The 19,856-nt window shown below is 37.6% G+C and overlaps 2 protein-coding genes and 1 long non-coding RNA gene across 6 annotated transcripts in view; 1 reads left to right on the forward strand and 2 right to left on the reverse strand.

Annotated features, from left to right (window-relative positions):
- Positions 1–19,856, reverse strand: part of LOC117945263 — a 32,109-nt gene that overhangs the window by 7,653 nt on the left and 4,600 nt on the right. Inside the window, exon 2 of the long non-coding RNA XR_004656761.1 lies at positions 10,533–10,657. This is a non-coding gene — a long non-coding RNA (uncharacterized LOC117945263). The remainder of the gene's footprint in view (positions 1–10,532; positions 10,658–19,856) is intronic.
- Positions 1,089–8,836, forward strand: LOC117945256 (selenocysteine insertion sequence-binding protein 2-like). Of its 3 annotated transcripts, none has more exons than XM_034872648.1 (18): positions 1,089–1,287; positions 2,250–2,392; positions 2,499–2,670; positions 2,855–2,930; positions 3,244–3,440; positions 3,559–3,643; positions 3,738–3,832; positions 4,055–4,195; positions 4,296–4,394; positions 4,554–4,646; positions 4,915–5,044; positions 5,471–5,637; positions 5,798–5,933; positions 6,049–6,232; positions 6,400–6,620; positions 8,040–8,194; positions 8,323–8,518; positions 8,667–8,836. In XM_034872648.1, the coding sequence occupies exons 1-18, from the start codon at positions 1,279–1,281 to the stop codon at positions 8,792–8,794; spliced, it is 2,427 nt and encodes an 808-aa protein (XP_034728539.1). In that variant the 5' UTR covers positions 1,089–1,278; the 3' UTR covers positions 8,795–8,836. The 3 variants fall into 3 exon arrangements, with proteins under 3 accessions (XP_034728539.1, XP_034728540.1, XP_034728541.1); XM_034872649.1 differs by having other exon boundaries at positions 6,055–6,232; XM_034872650.1 differs by having other exon boundaries at positions 4,296–4,385.
- Positions 11,539–19,459, reverse strand: prlrb (prolactin receptor b). Of its 2 annotated transcripts, none has more exons than XM_034872652.1 (9): positions 19,176–19,459; positions 17,576–17,664; positions 17,023–17,155; positions 15,454–15,623; positions 13,842–14,008; positions 12,904–13,045; positions 12,714–12,810; positions 12,552–12,621; positions 11,539–12,449 (listed from the first exon to the last, which is right to left on the reverse strand). In XM_034872652.1, the coding sequence occupies exons 2-9, from the start codon at positions 17,634–17,636 to the stop codon at positions 11,817–11,819; spliced, it is 1,473 nt and encodes a 490-aa protein (XP_034728543.1). In that variant the 5' UTR covers positions 17,637–17,664; positions 19,176–19,459; the 3' UTR covers positions 11,539–11,816. The 2 variants fall into 2 exon arrangements, with proteins under 2 accessions (XP_034728543.1, XP_034728542.1); XM_034872651.1 differs by having other exon boundaries at positions 17,576–17,740; positions 19,176–19,456.

Consider the following 19,856-nt stretch of genomic DNA (forward strand, 5'->3'; position numbering starts at 1 on the left):
GGCAATTTAATCTGTGTACAGAAGTTAATTATTATTTTACTAAAGATTGTACAATGAACAACAAACACTAGTTTATTGGTAGAAAGTAACCAAGAATATTTACTCAAGTACACTGTTAAGGTACTTAGTCTAAATTCCATGTTATACTAATTAACACTTTCACTCTACTACATATATTTTACTCTTCAACATATATCTTTTTTTGCAGGTGAACATGTCACATAAAAACCTGATCCAACTAAAGGGTGCATTTCTATAGATTAATCTACCCAACAGTATAGAAATTTGTACCTCCTCCACAAGTAGATGCGCATTAAAGTGCTCCTTGCATGTTAATGCAGACTTAATAATAACAATATATTGTGCATAAATTACACTTCTTCTTTTGAAACTTTGAATTTAGTTGCCAACTATAACTTTAAATGAAAACTTGCAATGCAAAAATTATTGTCTTATTGAATGTGATTAACTGAAGAAGTGTCATGGTGATATCTGTTATTTAAAATGTTTTACCCTATTCACCTGTGGTGTCTTGCCAAATGTATGGCATTTTACAATACACATCCTTTAAAAGAGTTTTCTCCAAATGGGTTTTTCTCATACTCTGAGACAGAAATCTCCACTTCAGTAGCACTTACCAACTCCAAACTTTGCATTTTAATACCTATCCATATTCTGAAGGTTTTTCAGAGGGGTTTGTTCATATATCATTCATAGCCTGATTTACATAACATGTAATACCTAAAACGTGGCAAAAATGGATATAGTATTGCTGTTGAAAGCATTTCAGATTCATGGAGTATTTAAAATGAGATATCCAAAATTCCCTCTGTTAAAAAACTTTGACCAATATGTCAACAAAATTAAACAAGAAGTTTGAACCTGGCTTTATCCAATGTTATTCAGATTTATCTCTAAATGTAATGCATATTTAAATAAGATGAATTTCAGACTGACAGTTTGTACTCATCTGAGGGAGATATAGCCTGGATATGGTGATATCTGTAGTTAAAATATTTTCCTATTCACCTGTAGTGTCTAAGCCAGAAGATGTCGCTATAAACTAACCTCCCTGCAATCAATGTAAACATCAGCTGTTTCAATCAGGCTCAACGAAGCTAGCTAGCTGCTACTGCTATCAAACATAGCTCTAGCCTGCATAGCCACTGTTCCGGTAGGTATAGCTACACATGTAGCAGCTTTGTAATAGTTTGACAGCACATGGAAGACATGCGAGTGGACATGCGAAGATGTGACTGCATATAGGAAAACCTGAAGATGGACAAGGTCGGTAACGAAAAATAACGAAACTGTTATTTTGTAGCAAGCTAGCCAGTAACGTTAACGTTACCTTAATGCCAAAGCACGCAGATGCATGTAAGGTTAGCTAGCTGCTAACTTTTAGCTAACTTTAGCTGTTGTGAATGTGTAGATGATACGTATAAGTTACCAGCTGTTGTGACCACACCGATAAGCTGTTAATGACGTTTTGTAACACATTACGTTTTGTAAGGCTACCCAAGAAGTTAGGACTATGCAACGTTAGCTGTTGTAAATTAGAGCTAAGGGCTAAATAGTTTAATGCCCAACTACCAGTACAAAAGTTAAGTCTAACACATTTCGTCTGAGTGAAGTGAGTATTTAAAGTGGATAAAACTCGCTAGCTGGTTTATTCACTAAACAGTTAAACATACAATTGCAATCATAAGGAAAAAATACGAATGAAATAAATGGGACACCTTGGTATAAGCTATCTGAAGCTTGCCTATAAGGGCCCAGACACTAATAAGCAGATAGTAAACTTATAAATTATAATAACACGTTGTCTAGTTTGATTAAAAACAAAACAAACAAATGTGCATGCATTGTACAGTGACATTTTCAACCTACAGAAAACCCTGAGAGCTAACTACTAAATGGTCCCAAGATATGTATTCCATCAGGCTGGCATTGCTTAAAGAGGGACAATACAATAAGTGGAGACATTTCGAGATAGAATAGAGACAAACTACTTTAGAAGTCCCCAGCCGTTTAGGGTATTCAAGCTTGAACATACTTTAGTAGTAATTGCTGTCTTAAACTCTATTCAAAGTATTTTTTATAGTCTATGATCATTTTGATTTTATACAGTACACCATAAAGTGATTATGGAGTTTTAAAATAAGTGTGGTAATACATGGCTTCACTCGTACTCCAAACAAAGGTCGTATTCCAGATTGTTGATGACAAACTATCTTTACTTTCCCCAGGAGAGCAAACTGTCATCTGCTGTTCAGTCTTTTGACTATAAACAACAGAGGAGACAGAGAAAGGAGCCTGCTGAGCCACACACAGCCTCTTCACCACGTCTGATGTTACCAAATCCTCATGTGTCTGAGCAGAGTTTAAGAGGGTAGAAGGCTGATTACAGATTTGTTTATCTTGATTAAAAAAACAAAAACAATTACTTGGCATGATATCAAGCCCCTCATTTGTTTAAATTTCTAAACTTTGTGAAGGAACTGGTCGCCAGGTCTGACGACAAAGCAGAATCCATCAAATACATATGAAGTGCCAGCAGGAAGAGGAGATATGTCAAGGAGTTGTGGCTACAGCAGCGGTCGTTGTGATAGAGTCATCGGTGATGATTTCCTGCAGAGAGACAGGTCCACGTGGGATCCACAAGCAAAGGTTGCTTTAAATTTTAAGCACCAACTTGAAACAAAAGAAAAAATCCCACACTTGATTTGTTCCAAGTTGATTTTTTTATTATCTGCAAGTTGTTTCTTTACAAAAAATGTAAACATTGGAAAAAAGATGAAACCAACTTTCTGAATGAAAATAATTCCATTGATTTTTTTATCTATCTCCACAGACATCAAGAGGCAACAATGGCTCTCTTGCCAAAGGCAGGGTTATGGGCAAGAGCTCACTAGATGCACAGAAAAAAGGTATCTATCACACTTGCCATTGTTTTTTTAATTTATTTTTATCAAATGCTAATTTGTTCCCATAGTGACATGAATATGTACAGACTATTGGAAAAGGATCTGGATATATGTAATTTAAACAATTACTCTTCCATTGTTACACAACAGCCTTCTTCTATCTTAAAAGTGAAAATTATTCCAGACCCGGCTAAATTTACTTTTGGTATTGTTTACTCTGGCTTTTAAAAGGAGCAGTCTCAGTCATCGTCGTGAGCCACTCTGTGTGGACTCTTCCTATTCCGGCTAGCTTTTGCTTACTTTAATTGCACCACAGGTTTTAGAGGTGCCAGATCTGCCCCAAACTCTGCAGAGAAGCCAAAACCAACACAGACAGACTTTGTCCCATTTGAAGTGAAGATGACCGATTTCCCAGAGTTAGCTGGTGGTTTGCTGGGCAAACCGGGCCCTCCTTATGTTCAGAGAGAGTGCTGGGGTCCAACTCAAACGCAAACATGGGCATCTTCCTGGAAGGTGAGCTCACTGAAATATCAGATCTGATATTGTATCAGATGTGATACAATTTCCAGAGATTCTTTCACTTACATAGTCACTCATACACTTGGCTAATGTAATTTTGTTTATTAAACAGTCTGTCAGGAGAGTCTCCCAAACACAGCCTGATCCCCAGAAAGATAACACTAATGCTAAGCCAGATTCCTCTGCTGCTTCACCAGGTAGGTGAAAGTCCCTTCAGTCAGCCTTTCAATGTCTATACAAGGCAGTGTCAATCATATTTCTAGTTGTTAATCTATCTGTTTTTGTGAACAGGTCAGCTGGTGATGACTTCCTGGGCTAATGTTGCCTCTCAGCCTCCAAAGAAACCTATCCCTAAAGAAAGAACAATCCACAGCAATCAAATACAGGTTAAATGACACGTTTGATTTAGACTTTGAGCATATCAGATTATTTTTACAGGGTATTGCAGGTCTTAAAAAATCTTAAAGCATTGAATATACTCAGGTCTTAGAATCTATCTAAAAGTCTATAAGATGTTTTCTTGCTTGAAAATTGTCTGTTTAGAGTTTTCCTGCTCTGCCATGTGTTCAAACTATGTTTTCTGTCCCTTAATTTTTGTGTCCCATCAGATGGAGGAAAAGGCTGCACAGCAGGAAGGGGGAACTCCAGGGAAGAAAAAACGGAAGAAAAAGAAGAAGGCAGCTAAAGGTGAAGATACAGAAGCTGAATCAGAAGAGCCAGCAATGTATCAGGAGCCTCCAAAATTTGAGGTGAATAAAAACTGTCATTCAATTTAAACGCAAAACCCATTTCTTTATTTTTTTTAATTGTAGAATGGAAAATTATTGTTTTGCCATTTTGTTTTCTCAGGATGAAGAGGAGTTTCCTGGCTTGACTCCTGCTCTGACTAGGACTGATAGATTGATAACAAGTAACCATGCATCAACAATATGCTATGAGGTACATATTGTTAGTTATTTTATTCACCCAGATGTTTTTACATCATTTTTAAAACATTGTAATTTCTTTGTTGCTAAAATGCACTTTACATACAAAAAAAATACACATTTTAACATGTGAGGTTATTGCGAGTGTCATTAAGATTAATAAGACTTTTTTTTTTCTCAGGAAAACCAAATATCGCATCAGTCTACCAACCAAACCAAAGAAAGATTACCTGCAGCAAAAACTCAGCCCACAGAGACAGCTAAGAAAGGACAGGTTTGTATTTTTCACATTCAAATTTTGTTGGGCATTTTAGGCCTTTAATGACAAGACAACTGAAGAGGTGAAAGGGGAGAGGGGGGGGGATGACATGCAGCAAAGGGCCGCAGGTCGGAGTCGAACCCCGGCCTGCTGCTTTGAGGAGTAAACCTCTATGTATGGGCGCCCACTCTACCAAGGGAGCTATTCGGGCACCCTGAAATTGTGTTTTTCATAGTATCCTGGAGAAAACAGTAGACGGTGTTCTTGGTCTCCCGATTCCTAGAAAGCTGAGAAGGTGTCTGGGAAGAAAAGCAAAGTTCCTGTGAAACTGGACATCGGAAACATGTTGGCCGCCCTAGAAAAGAAGCAATCTCAAAAAGCCAAGCAGGATGCCAAACCAGTCATTCTCTCAGGTGGGTTATGGTACAACTGATACAATGGCTTCCTACTTTCTTTGGGTATGAATAGTTATTTTTAAGTTATATTTTTTAGTATGTTACTCTCGCGTTCTCAGGACAATACTTACTGATCCAGACTTATTGGTGTACCTAACCTGGAGCGTCAGATGGTTTATTAACACGGAACCATATGAGAAAACCACAATTGTTACTCTGTTGTTACACACACTATACCACACGCGTAGCTGCCAGTAGCTCCTTCCTGGACGCCAATAAGCTGGCCGGTTCTAGTCCAGAGAAAAATGCATCTAAGCATGTCAAAAAAGATTTTTGTGTTATATGTGAACCCGTGGTATTGCTAGAATCCAGCAGCCTTCCAACGTAAATGAAAATCTACCAAAGAATAATTATTATTTTTAACTTTGAATTTTTTACTTGTAGTTGGCGGGGGACTACCTGTTGTCCAGAAGCAACCTTTATCCCAGAAGAAGCTGTCCAGGCAGCAGGATAAAATTGCACACAATCCCCTGGACTCCACCAGCCCTTTGGTGAAGAAAGGAAAGCAGAGAGAGGTGCCCAAAGCCAAGAAACCCACTCCTCTCAAGAAGGTAAGTCCACCTGCTTAATCTGGAAAAAAACAATGAAAATTTGAATCACATTTTTATATTAAAAAGTAAGAGGACCCACGCACACACGTAGCAACTACATTTTGTAAGAATGTGTTTCAGCCGAGCCGCTTTTATACGTTTATTTGTGTCTCATCCTCAGGTAATTTTGAAAGAACGGGAGGAGAGGAAACAAAGACGTTTGCTGGAGGAGAGAGGACTGCTGCCTGAAAATGAACTCCAACCTGCTGATGATGATGATGCTGCAGAAGAAGAACAGTGTGACACAAATGCCACAGGTCAGATCAAGCATGTGAAACAATGGAAAATCCATCCGAGCCCTAATGTAACTAAGTAGATTAAGTAAATGTTTGATTATAGCTAATTTTTGATCTGTATTTTGTGCATCTGTGGCCTCAGATGAGGTTGGGAGTCCTTCAGAAGAACCTGATGATCCGTCAGAGTTTAACAGGACAAACCAGATGGCGAAAGAGGGGGATGAAAATGCTGACAAAGATGAGAACGTAGAGCAACAAACCACCTCACCTGTGCCCTGTCCAGCTAGTCGACCCAAAATCCACAGCAGAAAGTTCCGAGAGTAAGACATTCATTTGTCATCATGTCATTTATATACACAGTCGGAATATTTGTTGGTAGTTTCTCTTACCAGAAATAAGGAAACATTTACCGGTAATCATAAAGAATTTAATCATTGTTTTTTTCAAATGATTGTTATTTAGAAATGTGTGTCGTTGTGCTCGTCAGCTATTGCAGCCAGATGCTGAGCAAAGACGTGGATGAGTGTGTGACGGATCTGCTGAAGGAGCTGGTTCGTTTCCAGGACCGCTTGTACCAGAAGGACCCCATGAAGGCCCGCATGAAAAGACGCATTGTGATGGGGCTCAGAGAGGTCCTGAAGCACCTCAAACTCAGGAAGGTCAAGTGTGTTGTCATCTCACCCAACTGTGAACGCATCCAGTCCAAAGGTACAATGTCCTTTTGTTTGTGCGTGTGTGTTTGTGTGCGCACATTTTCTCTTAATCTTATCTAATTAACAGTTTTGTTCTTGTTTTGTGTATAAGTGGTCGAATGCAAATGACATGGTAATGTGGTTAAAATTTAGATAATAAGGGCAAACTTTGGTTTTAGTGTTTTTCTTCTTTAAAATCAAGTGTTGGGGATTTTCTTCTAGGCCTGTGATTTAATGCAGATTTTGAGAAGTCCAATCACCATCTTGTCATTCAGAGATGTTACTTTCAATTGGATTTATCACACAACACTTAAGGATTCAAGCATCCTGCAGTCAGCGCGGGATTGGAAACTGGAAGTGGACCCTGATAAGGAGCTTGTGTTTCCCCCAGAAATAGTGGCTACAAAACTCCGGCCAGACATGGTACTGTGGTCTCTAACAACAAAGTTGGCGTATGTTGTGAAATTAACAGTACCATGGGAATATGGGGTTTTAGAGGCTTATGAGAGGAAAAAGAACAAATATTCTGACCTGGCAGCTGAAACATCCCGGGACGGTTGAAAGACCAGCATCAGTAGAGGTTTGTTTTAGGGGATTTGTTGCCACATCTACCACCAGTTTGCTGAGAGAAATAGGGGTGAAGGGTCGCTCTCTCCAACAAGCAATTCAAAGCCATGTCAAGTGCTCCCGAAAAAAGCAGTAACTGGCTCTAGTTGAAGCGGAAGGACCCCAACTGGGCAGCAAGACTCAGGGAGGAGGACACCCCTGCCAGAAGGGAAATGGAGGGTATGGCATGGAGGGGGTGTACCTGGGACGCTGGGTACACTTTTGAGCCCTCTGGAGACGACGTGGGCTTCAATTAGTGAAACGTCGAAGTAGTGTGCCCACCTGATGACCCTAATGACATACCTTACCCTCCTTTTCACCACTCCACACCGACTGCTACTGTCAAGAGTTTCCTACTAAATGGATTGAAACATCTAGTTCTATTTGCTTTACTGAGGACTGTTGACTGTGTCTATATCAAGCCAGCTAAATTAGCTATTAGGTCTACAACTAAGGATTATCTTTCTGATCTGAATCTGATCCTTTTCTCAATCAATCCATTCATTATTTAGTCTATTCAGTTTTGAATCTTTTTAATTTTGTCTTCAGATGTATCCACCCCCAATGGAATTTTAGAACAGATGAATTGTTGGGGTGAAAATGGCCACCTAGAGCTGACACATGGACAAAACGGAGAAACACTTTTTTGTTGTCAGATTTATCCAGCTAAATGTGTATAAAGTCTGACCATGACAGTTTTAACAAGACATTGTGTCATACTTATTTACAAATGTAAACCAGGGAACAACAAGGTTTAGCTGTGTACTAGATAAAAACATAGTTCTTAAAACTGATACTGAGATTCATGGACAAATGTCACCTTATGCAGGAGGCCTGGATGAGGCTCTTTACACCATCATCGACACTTGTCGTGAACAGGGGGTGCCATTCGTGTTTGCCCTATCCCGGAAAGCTTTGGGTCGCTGCGTCAACAAGGCAGTGCCTGTCAGCCTGGTGGGCATCTTCAACTATGATGGTGCACAGGTTGGGGAATGTTCTCACAATACATACTAACAAGAAAGTTGTTCTTAAAATGTACTTTTATCACAATCAGCATATCAATGAAAAAAATATTTCAAACAAGCTGAGAACTTTGTCTTTCTAATCCACAGGACATCTATCATAAGATGATCGAGTTGTCGTCTGAGGCCAGGAAAGCCTATGAGGTGATGGTGTTGAGCTTGGAGCAGACAGGCCAGGCGGAGGTAGAGGAGTCGGTCGACGTGGAGAAAGAGCTGCACATAAGCAGCCTGGCTGAGGAACCTGAGCCCGGTCCTGATGCCACACAGCCAGAGGAACCAGAGTACAGTAAGTTATCTTCCTGACCAAATATTTGCAATACCTGCTCTTTATATGAATTAGTCGGACGAGGTAAAACCAAGGGAAAGCTGTGAGACAATAACACATTTTACCATTTAAAATCAACTAATTATCTTTTTTGTGTTTCTTATTCAAGTAAAAATTTGGAAGAAAATGTTGGAGAAGGATTGCAACCATGCATTTCTGAACTTTGAGAAGCAGCTGAGCTCCATGCGCTTGGATAGTGTATGCACTGAAAGCACTGGTGAAGATGAGAAGAGTTGACAGTGGCAAAGCCCTCTGTGCCAACTCTAAATGACTCACTCGCTCTGATCACCAGCTTAGAAGAAACTAAGATGGACTTAATCCCACATACAGAAAAAGAGCAATGCAAGCGGTTTGCTTATAATGTTGCTAGTTTGCAATAAATTATGAATTCCTTTATTTTCTTTTTGGGAAGCTAGGGTAAGATGTGTTTTTAAGTTCAAGATAAAGTGTGTGTGTGGGAGATACAACTGTAGAGGTGTAATCACTGACTTATTAGGACCAAACCACTCACTTAAAGAATCCCACAATATGAACCTTGGACCATGTTGTCTGTAAACATGACTAGAGGGTGTATGGGTTAATGTACTAAATGTGTGTGTTGAATGTCAACCAGTTACCCAGTAATAAGAAATTATCACAATCAGTGGGGATTTCTACCCTGGAGGCCCTTTGGTGCTTTTTGTTTTATTCTTTTCAATTTGGTTCAGTTTGAAGTAGTTAGAGTTTTCTGGCATTTTGACTTAATCTGACAGGGACATTAGTGAGGTGATCAGAAATGAAGGGGGAGAGAAGGTGGATGACATGCAACAAAAGTCCCAAGCTAAACTTAAAGTGCAGAGGTTCCTGTTACATGGTCAGTGTCTAATATGTGATCAACTAAGATCCAATGAGATTGCAAACTGATGGTTATATATCAGTCGTGGTGGGGAAAAGAAACTGCGTGAGTAATTCAAGTTTGTAAATGTAGAAAAGGTTGGTTGTCAGACAAAAATGTAAGAAACTCAAAGTTCCCACACGGGAAGTTGTCAGATGTGCATGAAACATCAGTTGCGCCAACATGCTGCTTTTGACTGTTAAAGCATAAGAGAAAATTCTTATTTTGAACATAAGTATCTCAACACACACATACTGTATATTATATTAAAAAACATACTAAATCAATTTATACTAATAAGAAATATATTTATTTACTACCACTATTTTAATTTTAGGTTTCCCTTGTGTATTCCATTCCATTGTTGGAGTGGGAGTTTGTAACTTGAGTGTTTTATTTACACATTCTCAACATCTTAACTACAAACTTTTCTTTACATTCACAAATCGTTTTCACGCCTTACTAAGGATGAATTATATATTATTATATATAAATGTCATTGATCCTTATTTGAACCCAAAGTCTTAAACCCCTTGTCTCCCCATGACACGCCTAGTGTTGAGTTTAGAGTTAACAATGATGCACTTTGCCTGAAATAATTTTTTACAAGTGTTCTTTTCCCCTGATTGCACTATGTAGTAGAGCCTGTGCGTTTTATTTGTTTTGTAAGTACTACACTGAAATTTGGTGTAAATGATAGCATTTGATTTTCTTGAAATAGGAAGAAGAGCAAATAATGTTAACAAACATTGCCTGCTGTTGATTTGATTTAAGAGTTAAGTAAGTTTTCTCACAGTCAAATAGTCTCTACACAAGCTAAATTTCACATAATCAGCAAAAGTTTGACATTTTGGGAAATATGATTATTCACTTTCTTGAGAGTTAGATGAAAAAGATGGTAGCCTTACGTTAACCATACACTTTAACGACCTCTTTTGCATCTCTTTTCTGAATTACAAAGCCCTTTTGGAAACTTTTTTTAAAGGTGCTAAATAAATCATGTGCTATATAAAGTTCTTGTTATGATATTCTGTGCATAAAGGTATCAACTTTTTTCATCTAATTTCCGTACCAGAAAGTGAAAAAGCATATTGCCTTTACTTTAAAATGCTCTACTATAAAATAGTTTTAAAAGCTCTATGTTAGTGAGAGAACAAACTGTGACACAATGGGAATTTAAAACTGCACAATCATTTGAAGCAAAAGAAGAAAGATATATTTTCTGACTTTGCTCTTTTAGAAATCCTTGACTATAAACTGAATGTAAGAGGGAATTTACATTTGTTCTGTCAATGGAGATGAACATATTTTGATGCATTAATAGTCAGTTCAGTTGTTGCATGTTAATCTGGAAATTAAAATCAGGACAGTATGTTGTTGATTATTTTCCTTTCCTCAATTTTAACATATGTAATTTCCATAAAGAGGACAACTGCGGTGTTTACTCTGAGTGTGGGTAGTTAATAAACAGGAGGAAGCAAAGTGGACAGAGTACACGTCCCTGAGGTATCTCAGAGATCTGTTTAGATAAACAAGGACATGTAAATAAAAAAGAATTGTAATTGTTTTGTAATTTTAAATGATTAACATGTGTCAATAAATACAGTATATTAAAGTCAATAATTGAATTTTGACCTGAATTTTGGTCTATTTGGGTGAAAGCTAAGAAGAAACATCTTCCATGAAATAAATTTGAAAACCATAGTTCAAATATACTAGGACAAAAATGCAGGTTTACTCTTTAAGCTTCTGAGCTTAAACTGAGGCAGCAAAAATAATTCTTGGTTTAAACTTCACTATGCAAACTGTTCAGTCTCAAAGTAAAAAAATATACACAATTTATTAGTTGTTTCATAGACCTTGAATACATTTTTACAAATCAATTAAGAAATGAACATTTTCAAAAAGGATATATCCCTTTTAACATTTTGGATGAAACTCAGTATGTCAAATGAGTTATAGTAACAATCTTTCTTTGAAAATCTGTTGCATTGTTTTTGTATCTTGCAGACCTAAATTGTTTGGTTGATTAGACAGTGCAGTCCGTTTTCTTCTAGGTATGTCTTCAGTTAAACTGGATTAAATGTATGACCAAATTTGCTTGTTGCTTATTTTGGTATTGGACAGATTGTAATTCTGACGTGATGATGGTGCTAGATGAAAGTCTAGGGACTATTAAATATATGTAACAAATGTCACAACAATATATTTAGTACAAGATGTCAAAGTATTTAACTCAAAACAAAAAATGTGAACCTCATTATTACAAGTTATGAAGATTCATCCTGTGGAGCATATAAAAGTCTGTATCAAATGTCATTTATCTTAATATCACAAGAACTGCTCTCCACTGGACACCAAAAGGACAGCGTAAGAAGTAAAACTCTACATTGAAGGTGGTGCAGGTGTGGTATCTACATATCCACTATCAATAAGTTCTGTGCACACATGAGGTTTTATTGGATTCTGAAGGGGACAGTCTGTGCAGTGGTATCCCTTTTGTTTCTGCAGGATGACCAAATTGTCACTTTCCACCTTTTTCACCCTGCTGTAGTCCTTTGGTATGTGTTCCTGTTCCTGAACATCCATGTAGCCAGAGCTCCTAAATGGGACGTTTTCTTTTTTAAAGATGAGAACATTTTCACCGTTGACCTCTTTTACGGTGCTGTAGTCCACCTGTTTCACATCCACCCCCTGTATGTTTTCCCCATGTCTCTGAATATCCACATAACTGCTGTTTGTAAAGGGTGTGATTGGGGTATCTAGTTCATTATTTCTTTCCTCTGACTTCTCCCAGTCATTTTGGCTGGGGGTTGACTCCTTACAATGGATTTCCAAGTTTAAGTGGAAGGCAGAAGGAATAATCAAGCTTTTCTTCCTTTTTTGAGAATTGGTGGGAAGGCCATCATCATTTTCAGTCACAATTAGGTACTCTTCACTCTGGTCTTTCCAGGCCACCATAGGAGGAAATCTCTGATTGACGATCAGTGCATTGTCAATGTCTTCTGGTCCCCCATTCTGGAAGTTAATTAGAATTTAGACATTATGACCTCAGCATTGTTATAAAGTCTGAAGTAACATTTTGGATAAGTCTGAAAGGCAATGCAGATTCAGTGTTACCTTGAGAAGTTGAGCATCAACTCCTCTTATCTTTGGACCGGGAACAGGGGGCAGAACACACAGCTTCACACTGGAGAACAAAAGAAAGTGACTCAAATTAGCCTCATCATTTTCACTAGTATAAAGAAGAATTGTACATCTTTTTTTGCAGGAGATACATACGATTTCCTCTTCGCTACCAAGATACACACTGCTGTTATAAATGGAATTGCAGAGAGGATAGAAACCAATATCCAAAATGGTACCTCATTTGGAAGATCTAAATAAAAAATAAAAACATTTTACTTATTATTATTGCAGTTGCTACCTTGCCAGAAAAAAAGATTTTGTGTTAAGAATTTCTTATACTTACAGTTAGGGATTTTCACATGGGTATTGTTGCTCCACTCGCTCCAGGAGCCATGGTCTAGTTTGCAGCGCACCTGCACCGTGTACAACACCCCAGGACTGACATTGTGTAGGCTGAAATGCGTTTGTGTACCTGACATGTACTCCTAGAGGTAACAAAACATTAACCAAATGTTCACCTTGTACCCAGGCTAAAATCACATTAGGGTCAAACAGTAATTACGAATACATTTCTTTTACCTTGAATAACAGTACACTAAGTTACTGATTTTTCATATTCTTACTGCAAAAAAAAAAGTATACCCAGAAAATGTTTGTATAGCACATACAGTCTCTAGTCTGTTGAATCAGGTCAAATCAGTCCTGAAGGCATCTCTTTTAGTGCCCTGTACTGGTTGACTACCTTAATAGATGTTAGATGGTTTAATTTCTTATTGTTTGGATGGCTGCAATTCATACCAAAGCGAGATTTTGCTCCCAGCTGCAGCTGAGCAAAAAGGCAGGGATTCATTACCCTTTCTTAGCCTCCATTCACTTTCTATTAAAAAGCTTTTACAGTCTGTTTTAAAATGTTGCAGATTACCGTCACAGAAAAATGAGGTCTGTCCCCACACTTATGAACTCATTAGGGACCAGATGGCAGCCTCAGACCTTTTAGCTGGGCTATTTAAAGGTTGGAAGTGGCTTTGCTATGCTTATTATGAGACTAATAAGCAGATCACAGATTGTACCTTTCATATACACTTCTGTCACAATGTTACCGAATGTGAAGCAGTTATCCATTGAGAACAACCTTTGTTTTGGAAACTAAAAAGAAAAGAAAAAGCCGTGCTCTTTGACCCCTCTGTTGAAAAACTGTTAATGTGTGGAAATCTTTTAAATTTCTAAATGTAGAAATCCTCTAAATCATACAGGAATTCAGTTTGAACATATCAAACTCACCTTCCACTTGATGCCGTTTTCTTGTTGGACTCTTAGTTCATATTTAATGGTAACCCAGCCAGACTTGGTGTCTGTGTTAGAGGGAGGCTCCCATCTGGCATGGAGATATGGACTGTACTCACTCTTCTCCACCAGCAGCGTTAGATTTTCAGGAGCATCGGGCTTCACTGTCGAGACAGAACAACACCCTGAGGTGTGTTGTGCTAAATGCTAACATCTGCATGCCAATATGCCCATGATGACAATGTTAACATGCAGTTGTTTGGCAGTTATGTTTATCGTGTTAAACATCTCAGTTTAGCATATTAGCATGCTAACATGAGCTAAACAGCACTAAAAACAAAGTATTGCTGAAGCCGATGAGAATGGCATTAGTTTTGCAGGTATCTGGACAAATGAAAATGTTGACTTGATGATGGCAACAACTGAAAGGTCAGCTGAACATCACATTGATTAAAATTTCTTCTTGAGGGTGACATTATATGAACCAAGTTAATAGCAATCCATCCCATATTTGTCGAGATCTTACAGTGGATAAGTGAAAATTGGCCTTTTGGTGGCCTGGGGATCATCCATGACTGAACAAAAGTTCATGTCAATCCATTCAATAGTTGTTGAGATTTATAATTGCTGGACCGACCAACAGACCAACATTGCCACGGGGCTTGTGAAGTTGGTCCTAAAGTGTCTTTACAGGGTTACATAAACTAAAATAAGTAAAGTACGTTTAGATCCCTGGAACAAAATCTAAGGCAGTGGAGTTACTATTTTCTTACCTGGGACAGGAGTCATGTGTATTGTCAGTAAAGTGCATGTAGATCACATTAGTGCCTGCATAACCAAACAGAATCTGTGAAATTTGATCCGAGACTGTAAACAAGTTTTACGCTGGGCACAAACCAGTTCCATCTAATTTTGTTCAGGCTTTCATTAGTGCCTCGTGACAGTCACTCTGTACTTTTCTATGTCTTACTGAGCTGAAAAAGGCTTCACAGCCAATATAACTGGGCCAAGCATTAGCTGAATAAATACAGATAATTTCCTGCTGTGAGCTGTTTTCCATTCTTTAATGAATAACAAAAAGTGGTTGTTAAAACACTGTTAAGATAAGCAAATTAAGCTATTTTTGAAGATTATTAATAATTTGTAGAGATTTGTTTTAATTTTTAAATGTTAAATGTTTGGAAAATCCTAAATTATATACACTGTGGTTTAATGTCATAAAACAACAATCCATAAAGTGTAGGGGAGATTACTACTTTTTTATAGATATTGCACAGTTAGCGGTACAGTGCAGAGCCAAACCAACAATAATTTTTTTCTAGATATTTGTGCAAAAAAACTCACTAGTAGTTTATAGGCTATTTAAAATATACATATGTGTTCGCTTCAAAGAAATTCTTCTTTAGTCACTGTCTTTCTCATTCTTTATTTTAGTTTTCTTACTTGCCTTCATTGTCTTTATTGAAATACAGTTATAATTGAGTGTGCATCTTTACTTTTACTTTTATTTTAGATTTTCTTTCTGAATCAGAACTCAGTATGTCTCGGATGAGGTTGGATTTCTTCATCTCATCTAAATTCTATTTTTTTTGGAAGTAACAAAACTTACCTATTTCCATCACATCCATCTTAAAGGGGTCGGAAGTGGCTTTACCGAGAGCATTGGTGGCCATCACTGTCATGTAGTAGTCGACCCAGATGGAGGTGTGGTTCTTGTCAAAGAAACAGGAGTTCCTCCCTGCCGACCGGTAGTCGGGACACTCGTACGTTCCCTCCAATCTGTTTTTAGAAAAAAACAAGATTTTTAGTGACAAGTGAACACTACTCAAGGCATTTTGCTTACACTTATGTATGATAAAATCCAAATTGTAAAAATGTGCTGTTGCCCGTAAATATATGTTGACATTCACTAAACAAGTACAGGGCGTGACCATGGGCTGTAAAGGGCTTGACTAATACAAAAACAGTCAGGTATGTGATGTCCACATAGTTTCCACACTGACCTCTGCAAAATGATCCCAAATGTCATAATCAGATTTTCGATTAGCATTTTTCCTTCAGGCCAGGACGACTGAGGGTCACACAGGTAAAGTGTTTGAAGTGTGCAGGTTTACTTGCACAGCAACAAAAATTTGTGCTTAGCTGACTGAGCACAAGTATGTGATCAAGAGAGCCGGTAGTTTTCCACTTGCCTGTCTACGAAACTACACAAGTGACAACACAACATCAGAAGCTTTACCTTCAAATTACTTCCAGTTACTTCCAATATGTAATACATTATAGATTATTAGTTACTGTTATTTGAGAGTAATTAGTTATATTACTGTCTCTGAAGTTTGACTTGGCGGACAGCTTGTGAATTTCACCACTGAAATAATAAATTCTCCTCTTTATCCACTTTAATACATCATAGATTATTCATAATATTTCGTATTATTAATATGAATGTGCAAAGTACCAAAAGCTATAAAATAGATAAGTAAAACGTACTATAGACAGGTAGAAGAAAATGAAAATATTCAATTAAAAGTACTTTACAGTTGATAATATTTACGTGCAGCATGCCTAAACATTAATTCCCAATATGTTTCTAACTGTCAGCAGCTCGGAAATACTACTGTCCTCACTGACGTGCCGTCACCTGTTGGGACACAGATGTTGTGAACCTGTCTGGTTCTGGCTCTGACCACGGGAACAGTGATGAGACAGCTCAATTAAAATCAGCGTAATAACTCCTGAAAATAATATCCATTTCACAAATCTATCTTTCTCTGTAGTCATCTCAATCAAATACAGCAACAGGAAATAGTAGTCACACAACTTTTTTTTCTCTTGTGAAGAAATGTTTCACAGTGTTGGGGAAATTTTTGACATAACTAAACTAAATGTTGCAATAAAATGCGCTGTAATTGTGTTACTGAGATTCTAAAGGGTATAGTACTACAGAAATGTAAATAGCAATGCATTCTATTACTGCTTTACAGCAAAAAGAAATACATTACTGTAATTACGTTGTTACTTCCAACACTGGTGATAAACTTATCTGAGACTTAATGGGGCGTCTGATGCCCTAGTGGGTAAGACACGGACAATTAAAAAAAAAAAAAGAACGTAAAAAAAAAAATGACATTCTCAAAATACAAATTAAATTTAAAACAAGACTTATAATTGGTCTGACCTTTCTCTCTCATAGTACAGGTGGTATGTGGTGGGCAGCCCTCCATCGGAGCCTGGCTCCCACCAGCAGGTAAACGTCTCCTTCTCAGGGGACCTGCAGCCAAGCAGGACTGGTTTCCCCGGTGGAGACATGCCTGGCAACACATGTAACAAACAAACATCAGCTCCTTATTCTCAATGTGGAGCTTATATAATGAAAAAGTGAAGTTTGGCATGATTTGAAGGTCAAGTTAAAGGACTGGTTCACCTGCTAGATGGATAGTTTTGGTTTATTTGCCCAGGTTTTGAAATATGCATCCAATATTTATTTGTCCACACCAGTTCATGAAGGTTAATTTTGAAAATAAAATAATTTTCTTTGATGTAAATATAATTTTTCAACGATTTTTTTACTGAAGAAATCTCAGAGGCAGATCTCTAGACAAATAAAACCAAAACTATCTGCATGTCTGGTTCTATATACCACTAGTGCTGTTATTTTTTCATTTTTAGCAAATTGAACCTTTAAACATGTTATAAGTTATAGATAATGTCATTTTAGCCTTTTAACTTACTGTTGGACTCTACAGCTGCTGACAGCAGCAAAAACAGTGTCATCCTAATACCTCTCCTCATCCTGGGACAAATTGTCCCACCGTGTGCACTGAAAAAAAGACGTGACATCATCAACTTGTGGTAAATCAGGTAAACCATGGTTCGGCTGTGTGTCTTGTTTTGACCTAAAACAAGGAAAATGGAGGGAAAACAATAAGGACAACCAATAAGTGTTTGTACGCGTTGTAACCGACACATAAGGCAGTTTACATGCTGATGAAGTATTATATTCTATATAAAAGATGGTGTTAATTAACATGAAAGGTATAATTTTACTGACAACCAACACCTTTTTTATTTGAGAAGGGATGTGCAACATTACCCAAAAAGGGTTATAAATTAACAAAGACAGATTAAAGGTGAGGTTGGTTTCAAAAAGAAACTGGGTTTACTGGGTGGTATTGTGTTAGATATGTAAAAACAAACCTTAAATCTTCAGTCCAGGAATATAAGTAAATTTCATTGCCATTATCGCACTCACTATTGTTGCTCACTTATATACCCCAAAATGGACTTTAGACCACTTTTATGTACTTCCTTGTATGTACTTCCAGTGAGCTGATCTTCATTCAGAGCCACTGACTCAGATAATGATCAAACACACAGTACACAGACTTCTGAAACACCATCATTCATGTGACAACACACTCAACTATAAAGCTCAAAGTTAGGTTTTTGGACTTGTTTATAATTTAATCAAGGTTGACTGAATGGTTCAGACTCCCTGCAATTTGAGCAAACGTTAAATTGCTCTATGCAATTAGTCAACTGAAGAGGTGTGAGAAAGATTCCTCTAGCCTGTAATTTATTGGATGCCACGAAGGGGGTTACACCTTTTCACTGATCTTTTTCTTGTTTTTCTACAGTAACCTCAGCAACAACAAGCTCAGTTTCATGCTGGGACAGTTGCTGAGACCAGTTTTACTGGGTTGCTTAAAACACTCAGATTATCACTTATTCTAAGCTGTGTCTGTGTAATACTATTTCAAAAGTACTATAATATTATTTAACATTTTATTTGCATAATTTGACGATTTTTTTTTATTCTGATGGACAATTGTACTTAACTGTCATTCTTAAAATTAACTAAATCACTTTTCAAAATGGTTTGAAACTAGATAGATTTTGAATTTAAAAGAAGAAAATATAATCTTTCATTTGTTTCGAGTAAGTATAAAACACGCTCTCTTAGGAAACAAACTGAATTGCAAACCATGTTTTGTACCAAAGACACATGCTGAAATTCTGAATCATTATGTTACTGTTATTTTGTGTTGTAGGCTACCATTAGTATGTTACTGCAATATAGCTTGTGCGAGTATACAACATGGCCTTACACCAATATTATGAAATCTTATAACAACATCGTTATAATAAATCAACAGAAGAGCAACTGATGCCTGTAATAATATCCTTTGAAGCTGACTCGTTTCCTTTTTCAGTTAGTTTTTTGCTATAGTGGACAAAATAATAATATATTACACTACACTAATGAAAGTCAAACAAAAACTTCATACCTTCAGACATAAAGTTTGAAACGCAGATCTAAAGTGTACTCACCTGTTCAGGACGGGTGTCGACCTTCGCTACATTTAACTGATGTTGACACAACAACAGAGGAGAAAGTAGCCTTCTTCAGCCATGATAGTACCATTGGCTTAACACCTGACAACCAGCGTGTCTGACACCTCAGGTATGATGGGATGTAAGGAAGAGAGCTGTCCTATGCCTGAGTCATGATGAAGGGGAGGGGTTTGATGTCGTCACGACTTGCCCACCTGAGTGCAGCCAGATATCGCACCCGGAGCAAGATGTTTATCTTCTGCTTGTTTGACTGAATACACTGTAAACAAATGTGCTTACACATGTATGCAGATTCTTCTACGGAACCCCGGCCTCAGTCGAGAAATAAAGAAACAGGCCTATCCATGCGCACACTTTACAAATCTGTATGGCGGCAATTCTGCCTGCCATCTCGAGCTAGCTACTATTTAGCAACGGTTAGCTTTTTGCCCATAGTTGAGGTGATCATGTTCATGTTTAGCTAATTACTGAAAGGAGGTCAAATTGATCTTGAACCCTAAATCTTCAACATTTGCGTGTATGTTCTGTTGGAGAGCATTTTAGCCAACTTACAAATTACAATTCTCATTTCGTATTTTCCAAAAAATAAAACGTTTACCTACGGTGCCTTATCTTGACACATACACAATCTTTGGCACAGGCAGCTCGCACCGTTGT

This window comes from Etheostoma cragini, chromosome 5 (assembly GCF_013103735.1).
Source record: "Etheostoma cragini isolate CJK2018 chromosome 5, CSU_Ecrag_1.0, whole genome shotgun sequence".
In the NCBI taxonomy this organism is placed as follows: domain Eukaryota; kingdom Metazoa; phylum Chordata; class Actinopteri; order Perciformes; family Percidae; genus Etheostoma; species Etheostoma cragini.

Bases quoted from the DNA above. Each gene is read 5' to 3' on its own strand.
- LOC117945256 (XM_034872648.1), top strand. The intron at 3,441-3,558 runs GTGAGCTCACTG...TTTATTAAACAG, and splicing joins CATGGGCATCTTCCTGGAAG to TCTGTCAGGAGAGTCTCCCA. The intron at 5,934-6,048 runs GTCAGATCAAGC...GTGCATCTGTGG, and splicing joins GTGTGACACAAATGCCACAG to CCTCAGATGAGGTTGGGAGT.
- prlrb (XM_034872651.1), bottom strand. From the start codon at position 17,714: ATGGTTTACCTGATTTACCACAAGTTGATGATGTCACGTCTTTTTTTC. The intron at 14,009-15,453 runs GTAAGTTTTGTT...CTGTCTCGACAG, and splicing joins GATGGATGTGATGGAAATAG to TGAAGCCCGATGCTCCTGAA. The intron at 13,046-13,841 runs GTGAGTTTGATA...TGTTACCTCTAG, and splicing joins AAAACGGCATCAAGTGGAAG to GAGTACATGTCAGGTACACA.